Here is an 18,220-nt window from a genome sequence, read left to right as displayed (position 1 = left end):
TCATCAGCCCAAAATCCAGTTTGAAGAATGTGTCACTGTCTGGTTTCAAAATTGGTGATGCTGCCATAAAACCAAAACAGAAAGTTTGCAATCTGGGGGTTATTCTGGACTCAGTTCTTTGTCTTGATGATCACATTAGTCAAATCTGCAAACAAACGTATCATAAACATTGCTCTCATAAGGAAGTACATAAACACGCATGTAGCTGCATCACGCGTCCATGCCCACTTACTATCCCGTCGGGATTACTGCCACGCCCACTCGGTTAGTCTACCTAAACACCAAATTACAAGGTTCAAAATGTGGCTGCGAGAGTTGTCTCTCGTACTAACAAACGTGACCACATTACTCCAGTCCTACAGCAGCTTCAACGGCTCCCAGTAGCCAAACGAATTGAAATAAAAAGTCTTGTTCTGGTGTACAAAGCTGTCCACGGTATTGCTCCATCATACATCACTGAGTTGATATAGTGCCATCAGCCAGTTCGTTCTCTTCGCTCTGGTAGTGCCAAGCTGCTAGTCGTGCCACGTACGAGGGCAAAGACATTTGGAGACAGATGTTTCGCAAATGCAGGCCCAGTTCTGTGGAACTACATCCCACTAGACAATAGAAGTGTTGAGAACATTTGTTCTTTCAAGAGAATGCTGAAAAGGTTCTTATTCAGGCAGCACTATTTCTCTGAGTGACTGCACCTTGTCAGATGCATACAAAAAGCGTCTTTGAGCAAGACTATCTGGATATTGGCGCTATACAAATCCATATATATTATTGTTATTGTTATTACTACCACGCGAGCAACTATTCTAACCTGCTGGTGACACATAACACAACTCGAAATCAAGGGCATCGTCAGCCTAACAAAACATTCTCAAAACATAAATGCCATGTGACATTTTGGCTACTGATGATTCACTCTTGAAACTGACCTCAGTGTGCAAAAAGAGAAATGTTTCAAGGTCTCGATGAACCAATTGTTTATACAGTAGGGGTCAGTAGGGGTAGTGGCAGGATCGTCAGTAGGGGTAGTGGCAGGATCATCAGTAGGGGTACTGGCAGGTTCAACAGTAAGGGTAGTGGCAGGATCAACAGTAAGGCAGAAGCAGGATCAGCAGTAAGGACAGAAGGAGGACCAAAAGTAAGGAGAGTTGCCGTATCATGAGTTATCTAGAGCAGTGGTGTCCACTGGGAATGTCTACAGCTCTCACATAGGTCAAATACCTCACGTATCAAAGACGGAACGAGTTTCGTTTCGTCGTATGAAATAGTTTTCTAAGATGGAAATTCATACCTGTTTGGTGTCTATTTTACCTGGACACCGTCCTGTCTGCATCCTAAGCTGAGACGTGTTGACAGTGAATCTCTTTAGTATTCCCCACGACCCGATGCTGGTTGCAAATTCCATTTGTATACGCAGGAGTCACCTCTGCAGGAAGTAGTCCTGTGTATCGATATCTTCACATAATATTCATATTGGTATATAGGGGTAACCAGCCACCGAACGAATTGTAACGCTCATATCAAGGGAGATAACTCCTTCGAGCATAATCGAAAAATTTAAAAACCGTGTTCCCCTTTCAACTATTTAAGGAAACGGTCGGTGGAAATAAAAAGCAATGTGTACAGAAAATCAACAATCGAAGGTAGTCCTTGAGAGGAACTTGAAAGAGCATGAAAACTTGACACTTTGTGGGGATAACAAGTTTTATAGGGCATAATACAGCTACTTATCGTTTCTTTATCTGGTGAATACTGAGTAAGTGCACAGCATTCATACACACACACACACACACACACACACACACACACACACACACACACACACACACACACACACACACACACACATCACGACATGGCATTGTGAATCACGCTTCAGCTGAAGCGTATATCTCTCGGCTTTAAAAAGCCAAGAGAATGAAAAGACTGAGGAAAGTAATGACAGTTTAATGGGTAATGAACGATGTTAGGTCCATCAGTACACTTGAACCTGGGCCCATTTTCTCATAGCTATCGTAAAGGTACGACTTTCGTAAGTATATGTCAAAGTATAGGAGGTCCAACAGTCTTTGCGAAATGGGGTACTAAAGATATACATCTTGTCTAGCTCAGGATTTATGCAGGATCGCCAATAAGAGAATGAAAAGACTGCCAGATGCTCAATGCCACAACGCCATCAGCCGTTTCCAAGGACAGGCATCGGGTACGAGAATGGTGAGGAACATCGATGTGTCCAGACAGATAATCTCAAACCTATGGACCCCGATACAACAATACTGGGAGTGTTAATGCCAGGTCTGGTCAGGTTAAGGGTTAGAACCATCGCTACAAATCGCGACATTTGGCTGAGACTTCCTCGCTCCAACACCACGGCCGCATCATCCACAACAGACCAAAATCCCGCGCCGAATCTCCGACCAGACAGTGCACAATGGCTGTGTACGGTGTACGTGTTTGTGAGAACTTCCTCCTGCAAAACCATGTTCAAGTGCTACATTGGAATTCTAGATCGCCCGATTTGTCCCCCTTGAACATATCGGGTGTCCCCAAAATGTGAACCGGTTTTTGACACGTATTTTCCCATCGATAGATAAACCGAATTCATTGAAACGTTTCACTGGGTAACCCTAGCGTACCTTCAACGAGTCTACAAAATATCTGAGAGACTGGTTGCAAATTATGCGAGCATTGTCGAATTCAAAACAGCGCGTCAAATATAATATCTTTGGAAAATTCACTTATATCTGTGCTGGCGTCTCCGTTGAATTGTGGGGGAGTTTTCAATAATTTGAATTTGCAATCCACTGATAGCAGCCATTACTCATAACATCCATTACTCATAACAACCATTACTCATAACAACCATTATTCATAACAACCATTACTCATAACAACCATTACTCATAACAACCATTACTCATAACAACCATTACTCATAACAACCATTATTCATAACAACCATTATTCATAACAACCATTACTCATAACAACCATTACTCATAACATCCATTACTCATAACAACCATTACTCATAACAACCATTACTCATAACAACCATTACTCATAACAACCATTATTCATAACAACCATTATTCATAACAACCATTACTCATAACAACAATTACTCATAACATCCATTACTCATAACAACCATTATTCATAACAACCATTATTCATAACAACCATTACTCATAACAACCATTACTCATAACATCCATTACTCATAACAACCATTACTCATAACAACCATTACTCATAACAACCATTACTCATAACATCCATTACTCATAACAACCATTACTCATAACATCCATTACTCATAACATCCATTACTCATAACAACCATTACTCATAACATCCATTACTCATAACAACCATTACTCATAACATCCATTACTCATAACAACCATTACTCATAACAACCATTACTCATAACAACCATTACTCATAACATCCATTACTCATAACAACCATTACTCATAACATCCATTACTCATAACAACCATTACTCATAACATCCATTACTCATAACATCCATTACTCATAACAACCATTATTCATAACAACCATTATTCATAACAACCATTACTCATAACAACCATTACTCATAACATCCATTACTCATAACAACCATTACTCATAACATCCATTACTCATAACAACCATTACTCATAACAACCATTACTCATAACATCCATTACTCATGACATCCATTACTCATAACAACCATTATTCATAACAACCATTATTCATAACAACCATTACTCATAACAACCATTACTCATAACAACCATTACTCATAACAACCATTACTCATAACATCCATTACTCATAACAACCATTACTCATAACAACCATTATTTATAACAACCATTACTCATAACAACCATTACTCATAACATCCATTACTCATAACATCCATTACTCATAACAACCATTACTCATAACAACCATTATTCATAACAACCATTATTCATAACAACCATTATTCATAACAACCATTATTCATAACAACCATTACTCATAACAACCATTACTCATAACAACCATTACTCATAACAACCATTACTCCATTACTCATAACAACCATTACTCATAACAACCATTACTCCATTACTCATAACAACCATTACTCATAACAACCATTACTCATAACAACCATTACTCATAACAACCATTACTCATAACATCCATTACTCATAACATCCATTACTCATAACAACCATTACTCATAACATCCATTACTCATAACAACCATTACTCATAACAACCATTACTCATAACAACCATCTCGTTAGTTGCCTTATTACGTGTATAGGGAGATGGAGGCCACATTGAACATGCACAGAAATAAGTGAATTCATGTTCAATGTGGCCTCCATCTCCCTCCACAACTAAACGAAGCAGAACGTTTCTTTCAAACAGAAATACTTTTACGTATTTCTTCCACCGATATCTCCTCCCATGACATAACTACACTGTCCTTCAACGCCGGCGCGGTCAGTTTGTCTGTCACCCCTCGGTAAACTTTCTCCTTTAGACAGTCCCACATGGCATTGCATTTTTGACATACTGTTTTGAATTTGACAATACTCGCATGATTTGCAAGCAATATGTTAGATATGTTATACACATGTTGATGATACCCTAGGGTTACTCTGTAAATTTTTAAAATAAATTCAATTTCTCTACCGCTGAGAAAATGCCGGTTCACGGTTCACGTGGGACACCCGATATATGAGATACTCTTGATCGACGACTGCGTTATCCGCCACCTCATCTGCAAGAACTGCAACACGTCAGCAAGAGGATCAAAACATTGCTCAAGACAGCATTCAGCATCTCCCTTTTCTATGGGTCAAGCTGTTATCGATACTCATGTTCGTCACACTAGATACTGACATTATACTCTGAACAAGTGACTTTTATAGCCCTCACCGATCACTCCCTGGCTAATCATGTTTTGGAAATTTGTAAAGTGAGGATTGCACTGTAACTGAGACAATGATGTTCGAATCAGTTATATGTACTCAGTAAGTAAACTCCCCAAAAGCGTGTATAGTGTCTTTATTTAAAGGGTATATAAATAGATCATTTATGGTAACACAGCGCAAGGTATGGGAATGTACAAAGACTAGAATGTGATGACCAAGCCAGTAGGGGGAATGTACAATGACAACAATATAGTCGAAGCCATGAACATAATAACAAGGTCAATGACCATAACAATTGTATGCGTGTGCGTGTGCGTGTGCGTGTGCGTGTGCGTGTGCGTGTGCGTGTGCGTGTGCGTGTGTGTATGTGTGTGTGCGTGTGTGTGTGTGTATGTGTGTGTATGTGTGTGTGTGCGCGTGTGTGCGCGTGTGTGCGTGTGTGTGCGCGCGCGTGTGTGTATGTTTGCGTACATTCGTGCTTGCTTGCGTGTATGTGTACAATTAAGTTCAATTAAGTATACAGTTGAGAAGGAAGAGGCTACTATACACGAAATAAGGCAACTAACGAGATGGATGTTATGAGTGATGGATGTTATCAGTGGATTGCACCCTGAGGTAGACGTCTCTGTTGATAGCGGGCTTTCCTGTCTGGATTTGGGTGCTTGTTTGAAGTTTCTTCTTTTCCAATAGTTGGTGTTGGTATGTAGAGACTTGTCATGAAATTGTGGTCCGTATTCTCGGTGTGACGTTCCGAGAGAGCAGATTTGTATATATCAGGTTTTCCACCAGAGGTCTGGTGGCTATGGTGCATAATGTTTCTCCTGTGTATTTGTCTCCATAGCATCTCGTTTGGTCTGAGGATGTGGTTTATCTACAAGAGGTATTAAGACACAATGGGTCTTTTGGACTTATGTTATCACGACATCGACATTGAATTAATATATATTCACATTATTGAAAACTCCCCTACAACTCAACGGAGACGCTAGCAGGCATACACTCACATCAAACGTTCAATCACTCACTTTCAAACATCTGTCAGGTAAGCAGTCTAGGCTTAAGGTACGTATATTTACATTACAGTGTTCCAACCGAGCCCGATAAGGAATATGTTAACGTTGTGTAATGTGAAGCTGACGTAAAAGGCCTCAGGCTCACATTCTGGGCAGATGCAGCAGTTATTTCCCTTCCTATATACAAACTTGCCAGGTAGGTTTAGGAGATTCAAGAAATCTAAATGACCAATGAAGTGTTGTGCAGTCTCGACAAGGTCTTGAACAACGATGAGTGTATGTGGCGTTGTGCCGAATGGTTACCAGGGAAACTAATCTTGTCAGCCTACTCTAAACTATTACACCAGAGATCAGATAGTAAAAGACATATATATATGTCACATGCAAGGCGCACAAACATATGTAATAAAACAAACACATCCATAATATTCATATCTGTAATTTGTAATTTTCTTCACACTGCAATTCATAATACCTTAAAGAAATCGTACATGTATGTTTTTTGCAGGTGAAAAAGAAGTACGTGTATCCAGAAGATCTGTACTAATTCATAGAGAGCAATTGTATGGTAGCCATGGAATTTGAACCAGGGAATGCGTTCTGAAAAGGTTGATTCTAGCTGTGTAAGTCAGTTCAGTACCATATACAGGGAACTGCAGTGCTCGGAAATCCCTTCAGTCAACTTTGGACGTCAGATGGGCGTCATGGCCCTGTGTATTTCAGGCAGGTAGACTCAATATTATTCACATGATACAACGTGAACGTATGCAGGTATCTGAAGATAGCTCTTTAGAGGTGATATGTTTGGGAGTGAACTTTTCGAAAGAGAAAAACTACTAATTTATCATTACTTTTGATGAAGTAAGCAAGGAGTAGATGATACTGTATATCGCAGATAATTTTAACGTGTGTTAATTTTCAATTGCAAATAATTTTAGATCGTCATTATTTTATCGTATACACAATGTCATTTCAAACGTATTCGTAGCTTTGACTATGCTATAAAACACATGGATCACTGGGAATGAGTGATGACATCAAGTAAATGAGATGAAATTGTTCTTTTCAAAGAATAAATGCACAAAGTCATTGTTATACTTATATGTTGATGTTACATACAAATATTCTCATAATACCCAACTGCTGATAGGCATAGCATCTTCAAAAGAAAACGATAACTTTTCGCGGCACATATACTACCAAACAAATGTTTAGAGTCATTAATATAACCACTTCAGTCGACTGTTCTGAATTACATTTTGCAAAATAATCAATACTGTTTAAAGATACTGTTTACACATGAACTGATGTAACGATTATTGTCATGCGTTCAAACAAATGACGAAACTTGGTGAAAATTGGCAAATTTTCTTCACAGCTTTACATCAAAACGCAGCTGATCACATGACTTTTCAGCAATTGGATGACAAGTTTATTTCATTCACTGATCACTCAAATGAATAAACTGATTCATTTCAAGAAGATACATACAGGTTATGCAAATCATGTCGCAATGTTCCTATTCTATCTATTGTCTCTGATGACTGCTTCTGCAAACTGAATGTCTCACAATTAATATATCTTCATTAATCCCGTGGACGAGAATACCTTCTTAAGGAATTTAAGTTTCAAGATTCATTTCAAGAAGACACATACAGGTCATGCAAATCATGCCACAGTGTTCCTATTCTATTGTCTCTGATGACTGCTTCTGCGAACTGAATGTCTCACAATTAATATATCTTCATTAATCCCGTGGACGAGAATACCTTCTTAAGGAATTTAAGTTTCAAGATAGCAGAGATGACTGTGTACATGTACAGGGAGTTATGCATCTGATACATTCCCAATACCAAGTTCACAACGACCGCCATACATTTTGTTGACAAAGGTAATCTGATCGTCGGTATATAAGAACATATGTTTACCAAAAGCCCTGGCTCACGAACAAGGTCAATAAGACGATTTGGGGAGTGATCAGAGTCCGATGAATGAGTGTATTTGTTCAAACGCCGAGTTCACTTACATTACAGTGTGAAGGAGTACTCCCCTAACTGACTGGCGTGTATAATCCTGACAGACCGAGGATCATAATCTGCCTGAATCCCACAATCTAGGATCGAACTAATCAGCGTAGCCTTTGGTGTGGATAGATCACGCAACTGCACAGCACACATGCCAACATGCTGTCTTTTATACCTAATATTATATGCCGATTCCAAATTTCAGCAACCGCTGGTATTCCCGAACTGGTCATCTACGAAAAGATAAGTGACATAACTCATTACAAAGACATATATTAGTTACATTTCATTGTTTTTAATTTCAATAAAAGGTATTAAACAGTTCCTGATATTCCACAGAGAAACCCCGAACTGATGACAGAGTTATGGAGATAAAGATCTGATCATCTGAACAGGAGCGTTGCCTGAACGATACAGAATTGATAAGGGAAGTTGCAATGATACCTGCACTCATTTATATATTTTTACACCACACCGCCGAATACTGGTTCTCCTATTTTTCTGAAAGTATCTCTCTAGAATCACTGATGTTTACTGGAATCTTCAATCGCATATCCCTCATATATTTACTCTCATCAGCACACTTAGTGTGCACGTACACACCAAAACTAAATATTGGACAACAAAAGTACAGGAACACATAAAAAGTGGATACTGATTTTGAACAGTAGATATATTTACAAATGTTGAAACAATACCGTCTATTGTAAAGAATGGAAAACATAAGGGCATACATACAGAATGTATTGCCTTCACAGAATGTCCAATGTGAACACAGCGTCTTTGTGGTGTAACATTTCCCTCGAAACAATTCCACCTGATTACCAGTCTCCCAATGTCACATTGTGTTTTCAAGAGCATATTTAAACTTGATTTATGTCCTGATTCAAACATCAACTGGAGTCACGTGTTGTGGGTACATTCCCTCATATGTTCTGCCCTGGGTTTGTACCTGCATCTAAAGATCCTCTTTGAACATTGCGTCTGTCGAGTTATCGTTACACACTGAACCTGTAACACACGTGTCTGTTGAAATACACTGTTCAATAACAAATATAGTAGAGTTGATGTTGAGGGGCAATAGATAGCAGATTGGTGACGGAGGTTGTCGCAGGAGGAACGGTAGGTGCAGGGTCGTCTGCCTCCCACTCGACAAACCCCGTAACCACCGTCTGCTCTCTCACACTCTTTGTAGACATTTTCAACGCCATCGTCACGTTTCCCGGTTAACAGTTTAACACTATATTCAAATCTGTTTATTTGTATGCTATAAGCTAGAGTAAGCGTAATTTTTATTGCTTCAAATGTAAGCACGTTGCAAAGGACGAAATTTAGTTACTGGCAAAACGGACTTAATTATGATTGCGCTTAAAAGCACCATACTCTGTGTATTAAATTGTTTCAGTTCGATCATCTGTGTCTACAGAGAATCCCAGTGTGTTTAAGTTGCTGAGTCAACACTTTGGGCTTGTTAACAAGTCTAAATATAATTCACTTTATCCTTTTTCGTGTGAAATTATTCTGAAAGACAATGATTAGCGTAACGTTTGTAAAACTGGTTTGTGTTGTTATTTTGTTACTTCAAGGGTTCTTATTTTTTACCTCAAAACAACTCTCAGATATATACGGAAAAGGAACTGAATCTATACTATGTCAAGAATATGTAAGCGTGCATTGCGGCGCAGGTGTCAAAGGATTCTGTGTGTGACTATAGGATGCAGGAGTATTTAGAATCAGAAATCACTGTCTAAACAGTATCAATAAAGTACACAAAATGAGCAAACGGGGGTTCCCCATGCCCTGAAGGTGTCGATATGAGCTTCCTGAGAACATCACCGCCAACTTATTGTCTCCTCGGGGTGTCCGAGTGTACCATCGGCAGTGTTGTGTCACATCCTTTCTTTACACAACAACAATATTCATAATCCGAGATATTCAGTTTGTAAACGGCATCATGAAACCAATGCCGCAGCACCGAGGACTTCACCCCTGAAGCATGACGTCACTGGGGAATATGTGGGTCTTATGCTTGACATTCCTTAATAGATGATGCATTATGACACAATGTATAGTGTAAATACAAACAGTAATGTCCAACAATGTGATATATGTTGATTACAATACGAAAACCGACTAACTGTTAAACGCAGAAAGTCTGTGATGTTTTCTCTAGGTTTTCTTGTATCCGTCCATGTTATTGCCTTGTACGCTACATATACGGCTGAAATACGACATAAATGGCTGAAATCTACTGAAAAATGGAAGATAAAATTAAATATCTTTTCATCAATGTTTCATGATTTTCCTGTGTCCTCATCTAAGTAGGTATATAGGTTTCTCATCAGGAACCGTTTCAGCAATGGAGACTGTAACCTCTATATCTTCGGATGTCAAATATACACGGGAGTTTTATGCTTTTATCTTGTCACATTAGAAGACATAAGGGGAATATTTGTATCATAATAAATACATATTTCAGAAACATTTTAGTTCGTAATCGTAACACGCATAAACACGCAGCACTACGTCTTGTGACGTCATTATGGCCTTGAAAGTGTCAGTCCAGAGTCATTACCGCTGTATCGCCTTGAATCTAACACCTGTTGTCATAAAACCGATATCTCCAGTGGATGTAAGATTTAGATAATTCAAACCGTTCATTTTTCTCAACACACGTGCAATGCATGCATGTTTGATTGGCTGCTCGAGATGTTTTCATCGTGATCATTTTCATGTCGACGTTTTCATGCATTATCAAATATACTTTACACTACAATGCTGAAGAAATAATATGCAAGGAGATTAATTCGCTGAAAAATACCTGCTGCTCAGACATTTTTACCAATATTGCAGGTGAGCACCCGGCCAGTTGAAGATGTTCTATAAACAATACACAACATTCTACACCTCTTCAACCTTCTCATTGGTTTACAGAAAGGAACACGGTTCATGGCCGCTATTATAAGACCTTGCCGCGGTGTTGATACGTCTCACATATCTCATACTGCAGGCAGGTGATAAGTCTAATGTCGTGTCTTTCAAACTCGCATTCAAAAACAAACGCTCTGGTATCCGTTTAATTTACGTGGTAATAGCATGTCTAATAAAAACAGCCATAAAAGATTTGGAATAAAGCCCTGAGTAACTTGCTAAGCCATTGCGCAAATATAATCCCCTTTCTTTGGACCTTCTCCATTTCAACAGGAAGAACTTGCTGTCATGGGAGTGACACAGTGGGGCGAAACAAAAACATGTCTCTATCATCACTCCCAACAACTCAATCAAATAATACGATGGGGAGGGTAAAATCAAATCTTTAATTAAGCTCCATTTGAATGTTTAATCATTCCGTTCATGAAACGTACGACAGACAATATATGATCCGGGCATACTAGTAATTAGGGACAATTTAAGAGCAGTATGATTTATCATTCAGGGCATCAGGGCTTTGTCTTTGTATATGTTTAATTCTGTTTGTTAGTCGCCCGAACTGATCGAACTGTTATATGTATCATTCATGAAAATATATTTGTAGAAAGAAATGTCACCGAGTGAAGAGGTGTGGTAAGGTGAAGTGAGATGAGGGAGACAATAGGGTCACGATTTTTTTCTGTTTGATAGTGGTAGATGACTGTGTCTCAGTTCTATAGAGCAAGATCATTGAATACCATGCCTCAGTTTTGTAACGATAAGATGACTGAATACCATGGCTCAGTTTTATAGTGGTACATCGCTGTGATATCATACTTACGTTTATGGTGCTACATGAAAAATATACCATGCCTTACTTTTATAATGCTTGATTCAAGTCACAGTTTTGTAGTGCTATATCAATAAGATACTATGCCTCAGTTTTATAGTGCTGGATTCAAGACACAGTTTTGTAGTGCTACATCAATAAGATACTATGCCTCAGTTTTATAGTGCTAGATTCAAGACACAGTTTTGTAGTGCTACATCAATAAGATATTATGTCTCAGTTTTATAGTGCTATATCACTGAGAAATCATACCTCAGTTTTATAGTGCTACATCGGTAAGATCTGACAAAACACTCGTACAATATATGTTCTGAATAAGAACAGGTCAACTTGCTTTGACAATGAACCAACTAACATCTATTGATAAAAATAACAGTGAAATACCATACATTATTTCGAAGCCTAAGATGTGCACGAAATAAAGCAAAAATGTCATGTTTTGTTTACATTTGAATTCTCCAAAACAATATTCATTTTACATTCTTCCTAAAATAGATTAAAACGTGACCTTTAACATAGGTGCACATGTATCTATTTTCTCAAATAGTTGATGTTAGCAAGTTTATGGAATTCTAAACCTTCTTCAATCGTGTTAGCAAGTTTATGGAATTCTAAACCTTCTTTAATCGTTTTCTTTGTGTACTTCATGATAGTTGAATGAAAATTAAACAGCACGCACCTGGTTGAGGCGGTTGTGTCAACATTCAAATTGTCGTATTTATCATCATGAATCATATTTCAACATCATAACTCGCCGTGCAAAATTTATGCTTTTTTCGTAATTTCATACTGTTCAAAACTTTCCGAAAGTGTTCTATATTTGTTAAGAGCGCATAGTGTTGGATTGCTATGTTGACAAAGGTTTAAATACAATAACACGAAGCATGAACATCGCTTGACGCCAGCTTCAAATTATCTCTTACTGAGTTGCTATCTTTCGTGTGTGCTTGCCAAGATGATCTTCAGAGACTGCAGATAGCTGGAAAATTTTGATATTAATGCTTAAGAGAAGTGTGATTTTTGAAGGACAAACAGATCATGTCTGTGAAATATTCAGGTATGATTCACATGGTGAAAAAGTAAGTTGACACTGACACATAATCTGCCCTGTGACGTCTCTTCCACATGTCGATAAGCTTACCAATACAAGCACAGGAATAGGTTTTTTAGTACCTGCATATTTGACACAATCACAGTTTCGACAGTCGGGCAATACATTGTAAAAATCCCCATATTCTGCAGGCAACAGAATATTGAGTAATCTGTTCAATAGATGTGAAAAGCATGTGTGAGAATGATTCACATTTAATCCTTGATTGCACGACGCACATTAAAACTATTCATAAAGATACCTGGAACATCAATTTCGATTTAACATGAATGTTCCTAACAAAATGTTTTTTATTGGATACACGTATGAACTGATATGATGTTTTCACGAAGCATAGTTTCAGAAACACATGCTGTTTATATGACTGATCCTCCCAGTTGGTCATCTTTAGGGGTATATCTTCAGCAAATCTCCCATGTAGCGTTATGCTTTTCCACATGTATTATACAACTACTGCCAATCTTGAGTACACACTATCTGGAATGAAATCACGTCTTAGAGGGTCGGTTAGGAGTCGATTTTACGTGCATTTAATATATACCCTCAGCTTAAGAGATCCATGTTGCATGTGTTGAGCACACAATGTCTATCTTCCAGATGTCTTCGTATTTTGTACATACTTTAATCTGATCACGATTTGTTGATATAAATCTCTAGTTAAATCCCATAAAATCTCGAACAAGCGTATTGCAATAGCAAAGAAAATCCGTGCGCAATCACCAACTTTAAGTAGAAGACTATGATGTTACAGAGTTAAAGAAAGTGACGTGTCCATACTTGTATGTTCAAGAAACAAAGATTCAAAATCGATTTGCACCAGCTGCAGTCTATGTATTGAATGACGAGCAACCAGAGAATTCACGTTGTGTACGGTTATAGAATATCTGTCTAATCTGTTATCTGAAAGTTGCAAAATATTGTTTGCACCAACCATGACGGTTGATACAATATTAAATATACAAATTAATAATGATGCAAATAGGTATATAGTGTATATAACCGTTGATATATAATCCTTACGATTCAATAACAAAATTTAATAGCTGGAAATAACATACTATTCTACATTTCCATGTTCCCTTTCATAACAGTAGGCAAAAGGATGGTGGGCTATAAATCCGTTGGTGGATCACCGTCTATCTACGCCACAAGCAGTATGTAAGGTATTACGAAGGCATATACCTTGGTACGTCCAAATTTGCAGGTATGTACATGTAGAGAGGATTCACTGACAATTCAGTTTAAAGACTTCTTTAATCGAGTCCAGACAAAGACAACGCGATACATAGTCCAACAGAAGCGCCACTTCAAATAGCTACAATAAACTGAAGAATCAGCTGCCAGACATCAAAGTACATACAGGGGAACACTTGCAGTTTACTAATGACCTCAGTCTGATAGCCATGCATATATAATGTGTTCGCAGGACAATCATCTCGCATATATACTCGTAAATGCCGTGAATGTCACGTTGTTAAAACAGTATGCATATTTCCCTATCCCTGTAATGCTTTCTCGTCAAGTTCAAGCAAAGAACAAGGGGAAAAAACAATGAATTAAACATTCTGCCCTCCTTACAGCATAATAAGTACAGAGAAGGTCGTGGATTTGTTTTAGATCACGTCCTTAAGGTTAAATCTAGCACAAGTAAACGATGCTTGGATAGTCAAGACATCTTTCATCGGATTATATTCACTTTTTGTGTTTATGCCATCCATCATCAAAACATTGAAACACTCCCTGAAGGAGAAAAATACAGAATACAGATATAAAACGTCATGACGTTAAACATTCGAAACGCTTCGCGAGTGTGCGTTAGTTTTTAAAAGTAAAAGTGGAACATGTACACATTCAGCGCACAGCTGGCATTGTTGATAAATTTTGTCATAACTGGTGTGTATTTTTGCATATCAGCTCACTTGAGACAACAGCCAATAAACGTGGCAAGATCCAGATGCAAGTATTTCAAAACCAGAAATCATCTTTCATCTGACAAATTTGAAACTTTCACAAATTCTCACAAAAGTGAAATGATAATCATTCACATTACCGCACAGTGACGCCATTATCCTTTTAGTAGGTAAACATTATTCACTCGTCCCAGGTCAGGATAAATATCTTATATGGTGAAAGGTATTACGTGGTCAACAGTACGTGTATTGATTTGATTGATCTTTTAACGCAACAAATCAGCAATATTCCAGCTATATGGTGTTGGTCCATAAATAATCTTGGCCAGACAATCCAGTGATCAACAGCATGAACACACAGCTTTGATACGATGACATGTGTCAGCCAAGTCGACGAGCCTGACCACCCGATGTCAGTAGTCGGTGCGTATGACATGCTTGGATTGCTGAGGATCATAGCTAACTTGGATCTTCGCGGCTCCATAAGTGTATTGACAGCGCTGTGGTTGAAGACGTTATTCCAGTAAAGGACAGTTACATGGCGACAGCATTTATAAACGTGTCACCTTGCAATAACTGTTCTGCTTTCCTATTACTGTAAAACCAAGGAGAATGGCTCTGTCACGTTTCATGCTACATCATAACAATATCCTAGCGGAGAACAATGGAACAAATTGCACCCGCATGGAGAGTGGCAACAGAACAGTAGGAGTTGAGTCCTCACCGCCTTTTTGTCTGCAAGGAAATGTCTAATATCTCTCTTTATCTCCTTGAGCTAACCGCAAATGACCGATGGGTTACAAAGAAGCTACTTAAATATTCTTCCTTACATCATCGTGACAATTGTCTGAATATTTCTTACCTGCAATTCACCAAGTGTACTAGTAATCGGAAATATTTATTTTCTGTGTATTTGCATAGGAGTTATAGTATAGTAATTTTTTTATGATAAACAGGCAATGTTTATTCCGCCCTTTCTCACAATTGATAATTTATTTTGTGATGCGATGGCAAGGCGTGTGTGATCATATTTAGCACACAAATTAGGTTACGTAAGACATCATCTCCGAAGCGGTAGTAAGGGGTTCTTTTACTGGTGTGTTTACTTTCCTCCTTTATTAAACCACAACAATGTTTGAGCATGTGGACAGTAAATAGCTGCTTAGCTAAAAAATATATTTGGGAGCTTGTATGAACATACCTGATGGATCTAATTTGCTCGATATCTGTTTACAAGAACGAGATCTTCTCTTGATTCGAAGTTAATTATAGATAGCGCCGTACATTTGGCCTGTTGTTTGCATATTCAAATAATTCGTACAATACATAATTCAAAAGTATCGGTGTAAATAGTGTAAAGAGTATCGATACATCGATGAATGTGTATTTAGATCGTATTCTCAAAAACACAGAAACTCGTTTGTCAGTGTCGTAACACATATGCACAATACGGGGATCCAGAGATTTTCCCGACACTGAGAGCGCTAAAAACATGGTGATCTCTTGGTTGTTTTTATCACTCATTTGGCTGCGACAGATTTGTGAAGAATTGTATCTTGGTTGATTTTTGAAACAAAATAATTGATATTTTCTCGGATCAGTTGCAAATGTAAACTTTACCCATAATATTGGATGTGGGAAATTATAACTGATATTTGACTTTATCACCATTCTCCGAGAATACCAATCAGGATTTCTAGTTCGGAAAGAAAAATCAAGGTCTTGTCTTTTGAAAATGATAATTAATCAATATAGGTAATATTTACGATTGTCTTACCTCACAGTGGATGACATAGCGAGTTTTGAAGACTGGGATACTGAGCAAGCGAGTGAGGGATTTATCTATAACATTATTCCAGTTATGTGACGCAGTAATGAGAGCGAACACTCTGAAGTGAGGCAGGGCTCCGATCAGTTTCAGTCCAATAAAACTCACGAACACAGACATAGGGACATTTCACAACCCTGAGAACATGATCAGGGGGAACCGGGATTCAAACCCACAACCAGTGTTTATAGCGTGCCAAGGGATGCAGTGAGTGATGACTCATTAAATGACTGGACCATATTTGCACGCTGACACTGTCTAGAAGATAGTGATCTATTTTCAGTTGTTGGCTATCAGCGGAGCACTTTTACATTGTGTCGTCTAAAATAGTTTTCTGCTTTTAATGTTAGCTAGTTATAACTTTTTCTGATACTCTAGTTATGTTAGTTAACCTCTTGTATGTCCAACATTTCTCGTCTGAAATATTACGGAGGTAACGTTAAACTCACTCACTGAATCGACGACCTCGCTGCTCCCTGACAGTTTGAAGTTTAGACTAACAAATCGGAAATAGGTTTTAGTGGTGGCCTTAGCATTAAAGTGGTATTTTGTGGTCATCGTGAAAGTCTGACTGTCGTTTATAGGGAGTTTCTTAACATTTTCTGAAAGTTGGGCTGTTTCCTTCATTAAACTCTGCGGCCGTCAATCATTGACTTAAAGCATTATCGTCAAACACATCAGTTTATTCTTCTTTTCATTTTCCATGCCATTCACCATCGCGGTTATATTACCCAGATATGCAAGTTTGTATGTATGTTTATACTGATTATCAACATACGAAAACTTCATCAGCCACGTGGTTTCTGGATAATTTATTGATATTCTATCACTAAATCATTACCAGTGTTATAACCATATAACACACAACCACACATGACCTGCAGATCTGTCACGCGGGGAATGGCGGATTTCATGGGAGGAACATCTAAGCATGCATATAATGAAAAAAACTGAACGAAACTGTAAGTGAATGCCGTGTTCTATCTCAAATGGGTCGAGGCAGTGCATTACCGTCCTAAACATCCTCCTTCCAAATAATGCAAATCAGGAAATTTTATTTCAACATGAGTCATGTTTTTATTTCTATTTGCGTGAGCCTGTATCCTGCTTGTCAATAACATAGCTGAGACACGTGTCTCTTACTCTAAACCAGAAGACTGATCCAACACAGCAACTACCCCACTCGACAAAAAGGCAGAACGTGGTCAAACGACGACAATGATGAGCCCTAATCCACGTCAGTGCGTGGCCAAATGTGTTTCCTTACAAGACACCAGTTCCTGCTGCAGTGCAGCATGCTTGACAGTCTCGCAACCTTCTGGTGCTCCGTAATGCTTTGATGAAGGTGCGAGAATGGCAGCCTCCCTCTTCACGTTGAATTCAAGGGGTATGGTGGACGCTCGTGCCATCTGGATTATGTTACAGTTTTAACCGGCTGATGAATCTTTATATAACGTTTCAAGATTCTTACACAGGAAAGGTAATAAAAAGGAACAAAACCATACGTAAAAAGATGTTTCTGATACTATTTTCGTTATGTTGTAAAGTCTGTACATCAGCATATATATCACAATGCACAGGGTAACACACCATCAACGTTCAAACACATATAATAGACAGAGTACATTTTGTATATACATTGC

The 18,220-nt window shown here is 38.3% G+C and overlaps 1 protein-coding gene across 1 annotated transcript in view; it reads right to left on the bottom strand.

The window, feature by feature from the left end:
• The window catches only part of LOC137277308 (solute carrier family 22 member 3-like), a 28,067-nt gene extending 10,081 nt beyond the window's left edge, over positions 1–17,986 (bottom strand). The window contains exon 1 of the mRNA XM_067808967.1: positions 17,845–17,986. Coding sequence (XP_067665068.1) covers positions 17,845–17,986 — 142 coding nt within the window. The remainder of the gene's footprint in view (positions 1–17,844) is intronic.
• Between the last annotated feature and the right edge of the window lie 234 nt (positions 17,987–18,220).

The sequence above is a fragment of the Haliotis asinina genome, chromosome 3, assembly GCF_037392515.1.
Source record: "Haliotis asinina isolate JCU_RB_2024 chromosome 3, JCU_Hal_asi_v2, whole genome shotgun sequence".
Lineage (NCBI taxonomy): Eukaryota > Metazoa > Mollusca > Gastropoda > Lepetellida > Haliotidae > Haliotis > Haliotis asinina.
Note: the sequence above shows the minus strand (reverse complement) of the source record. Positions and strands in the feature narration are given on the sequence as shown.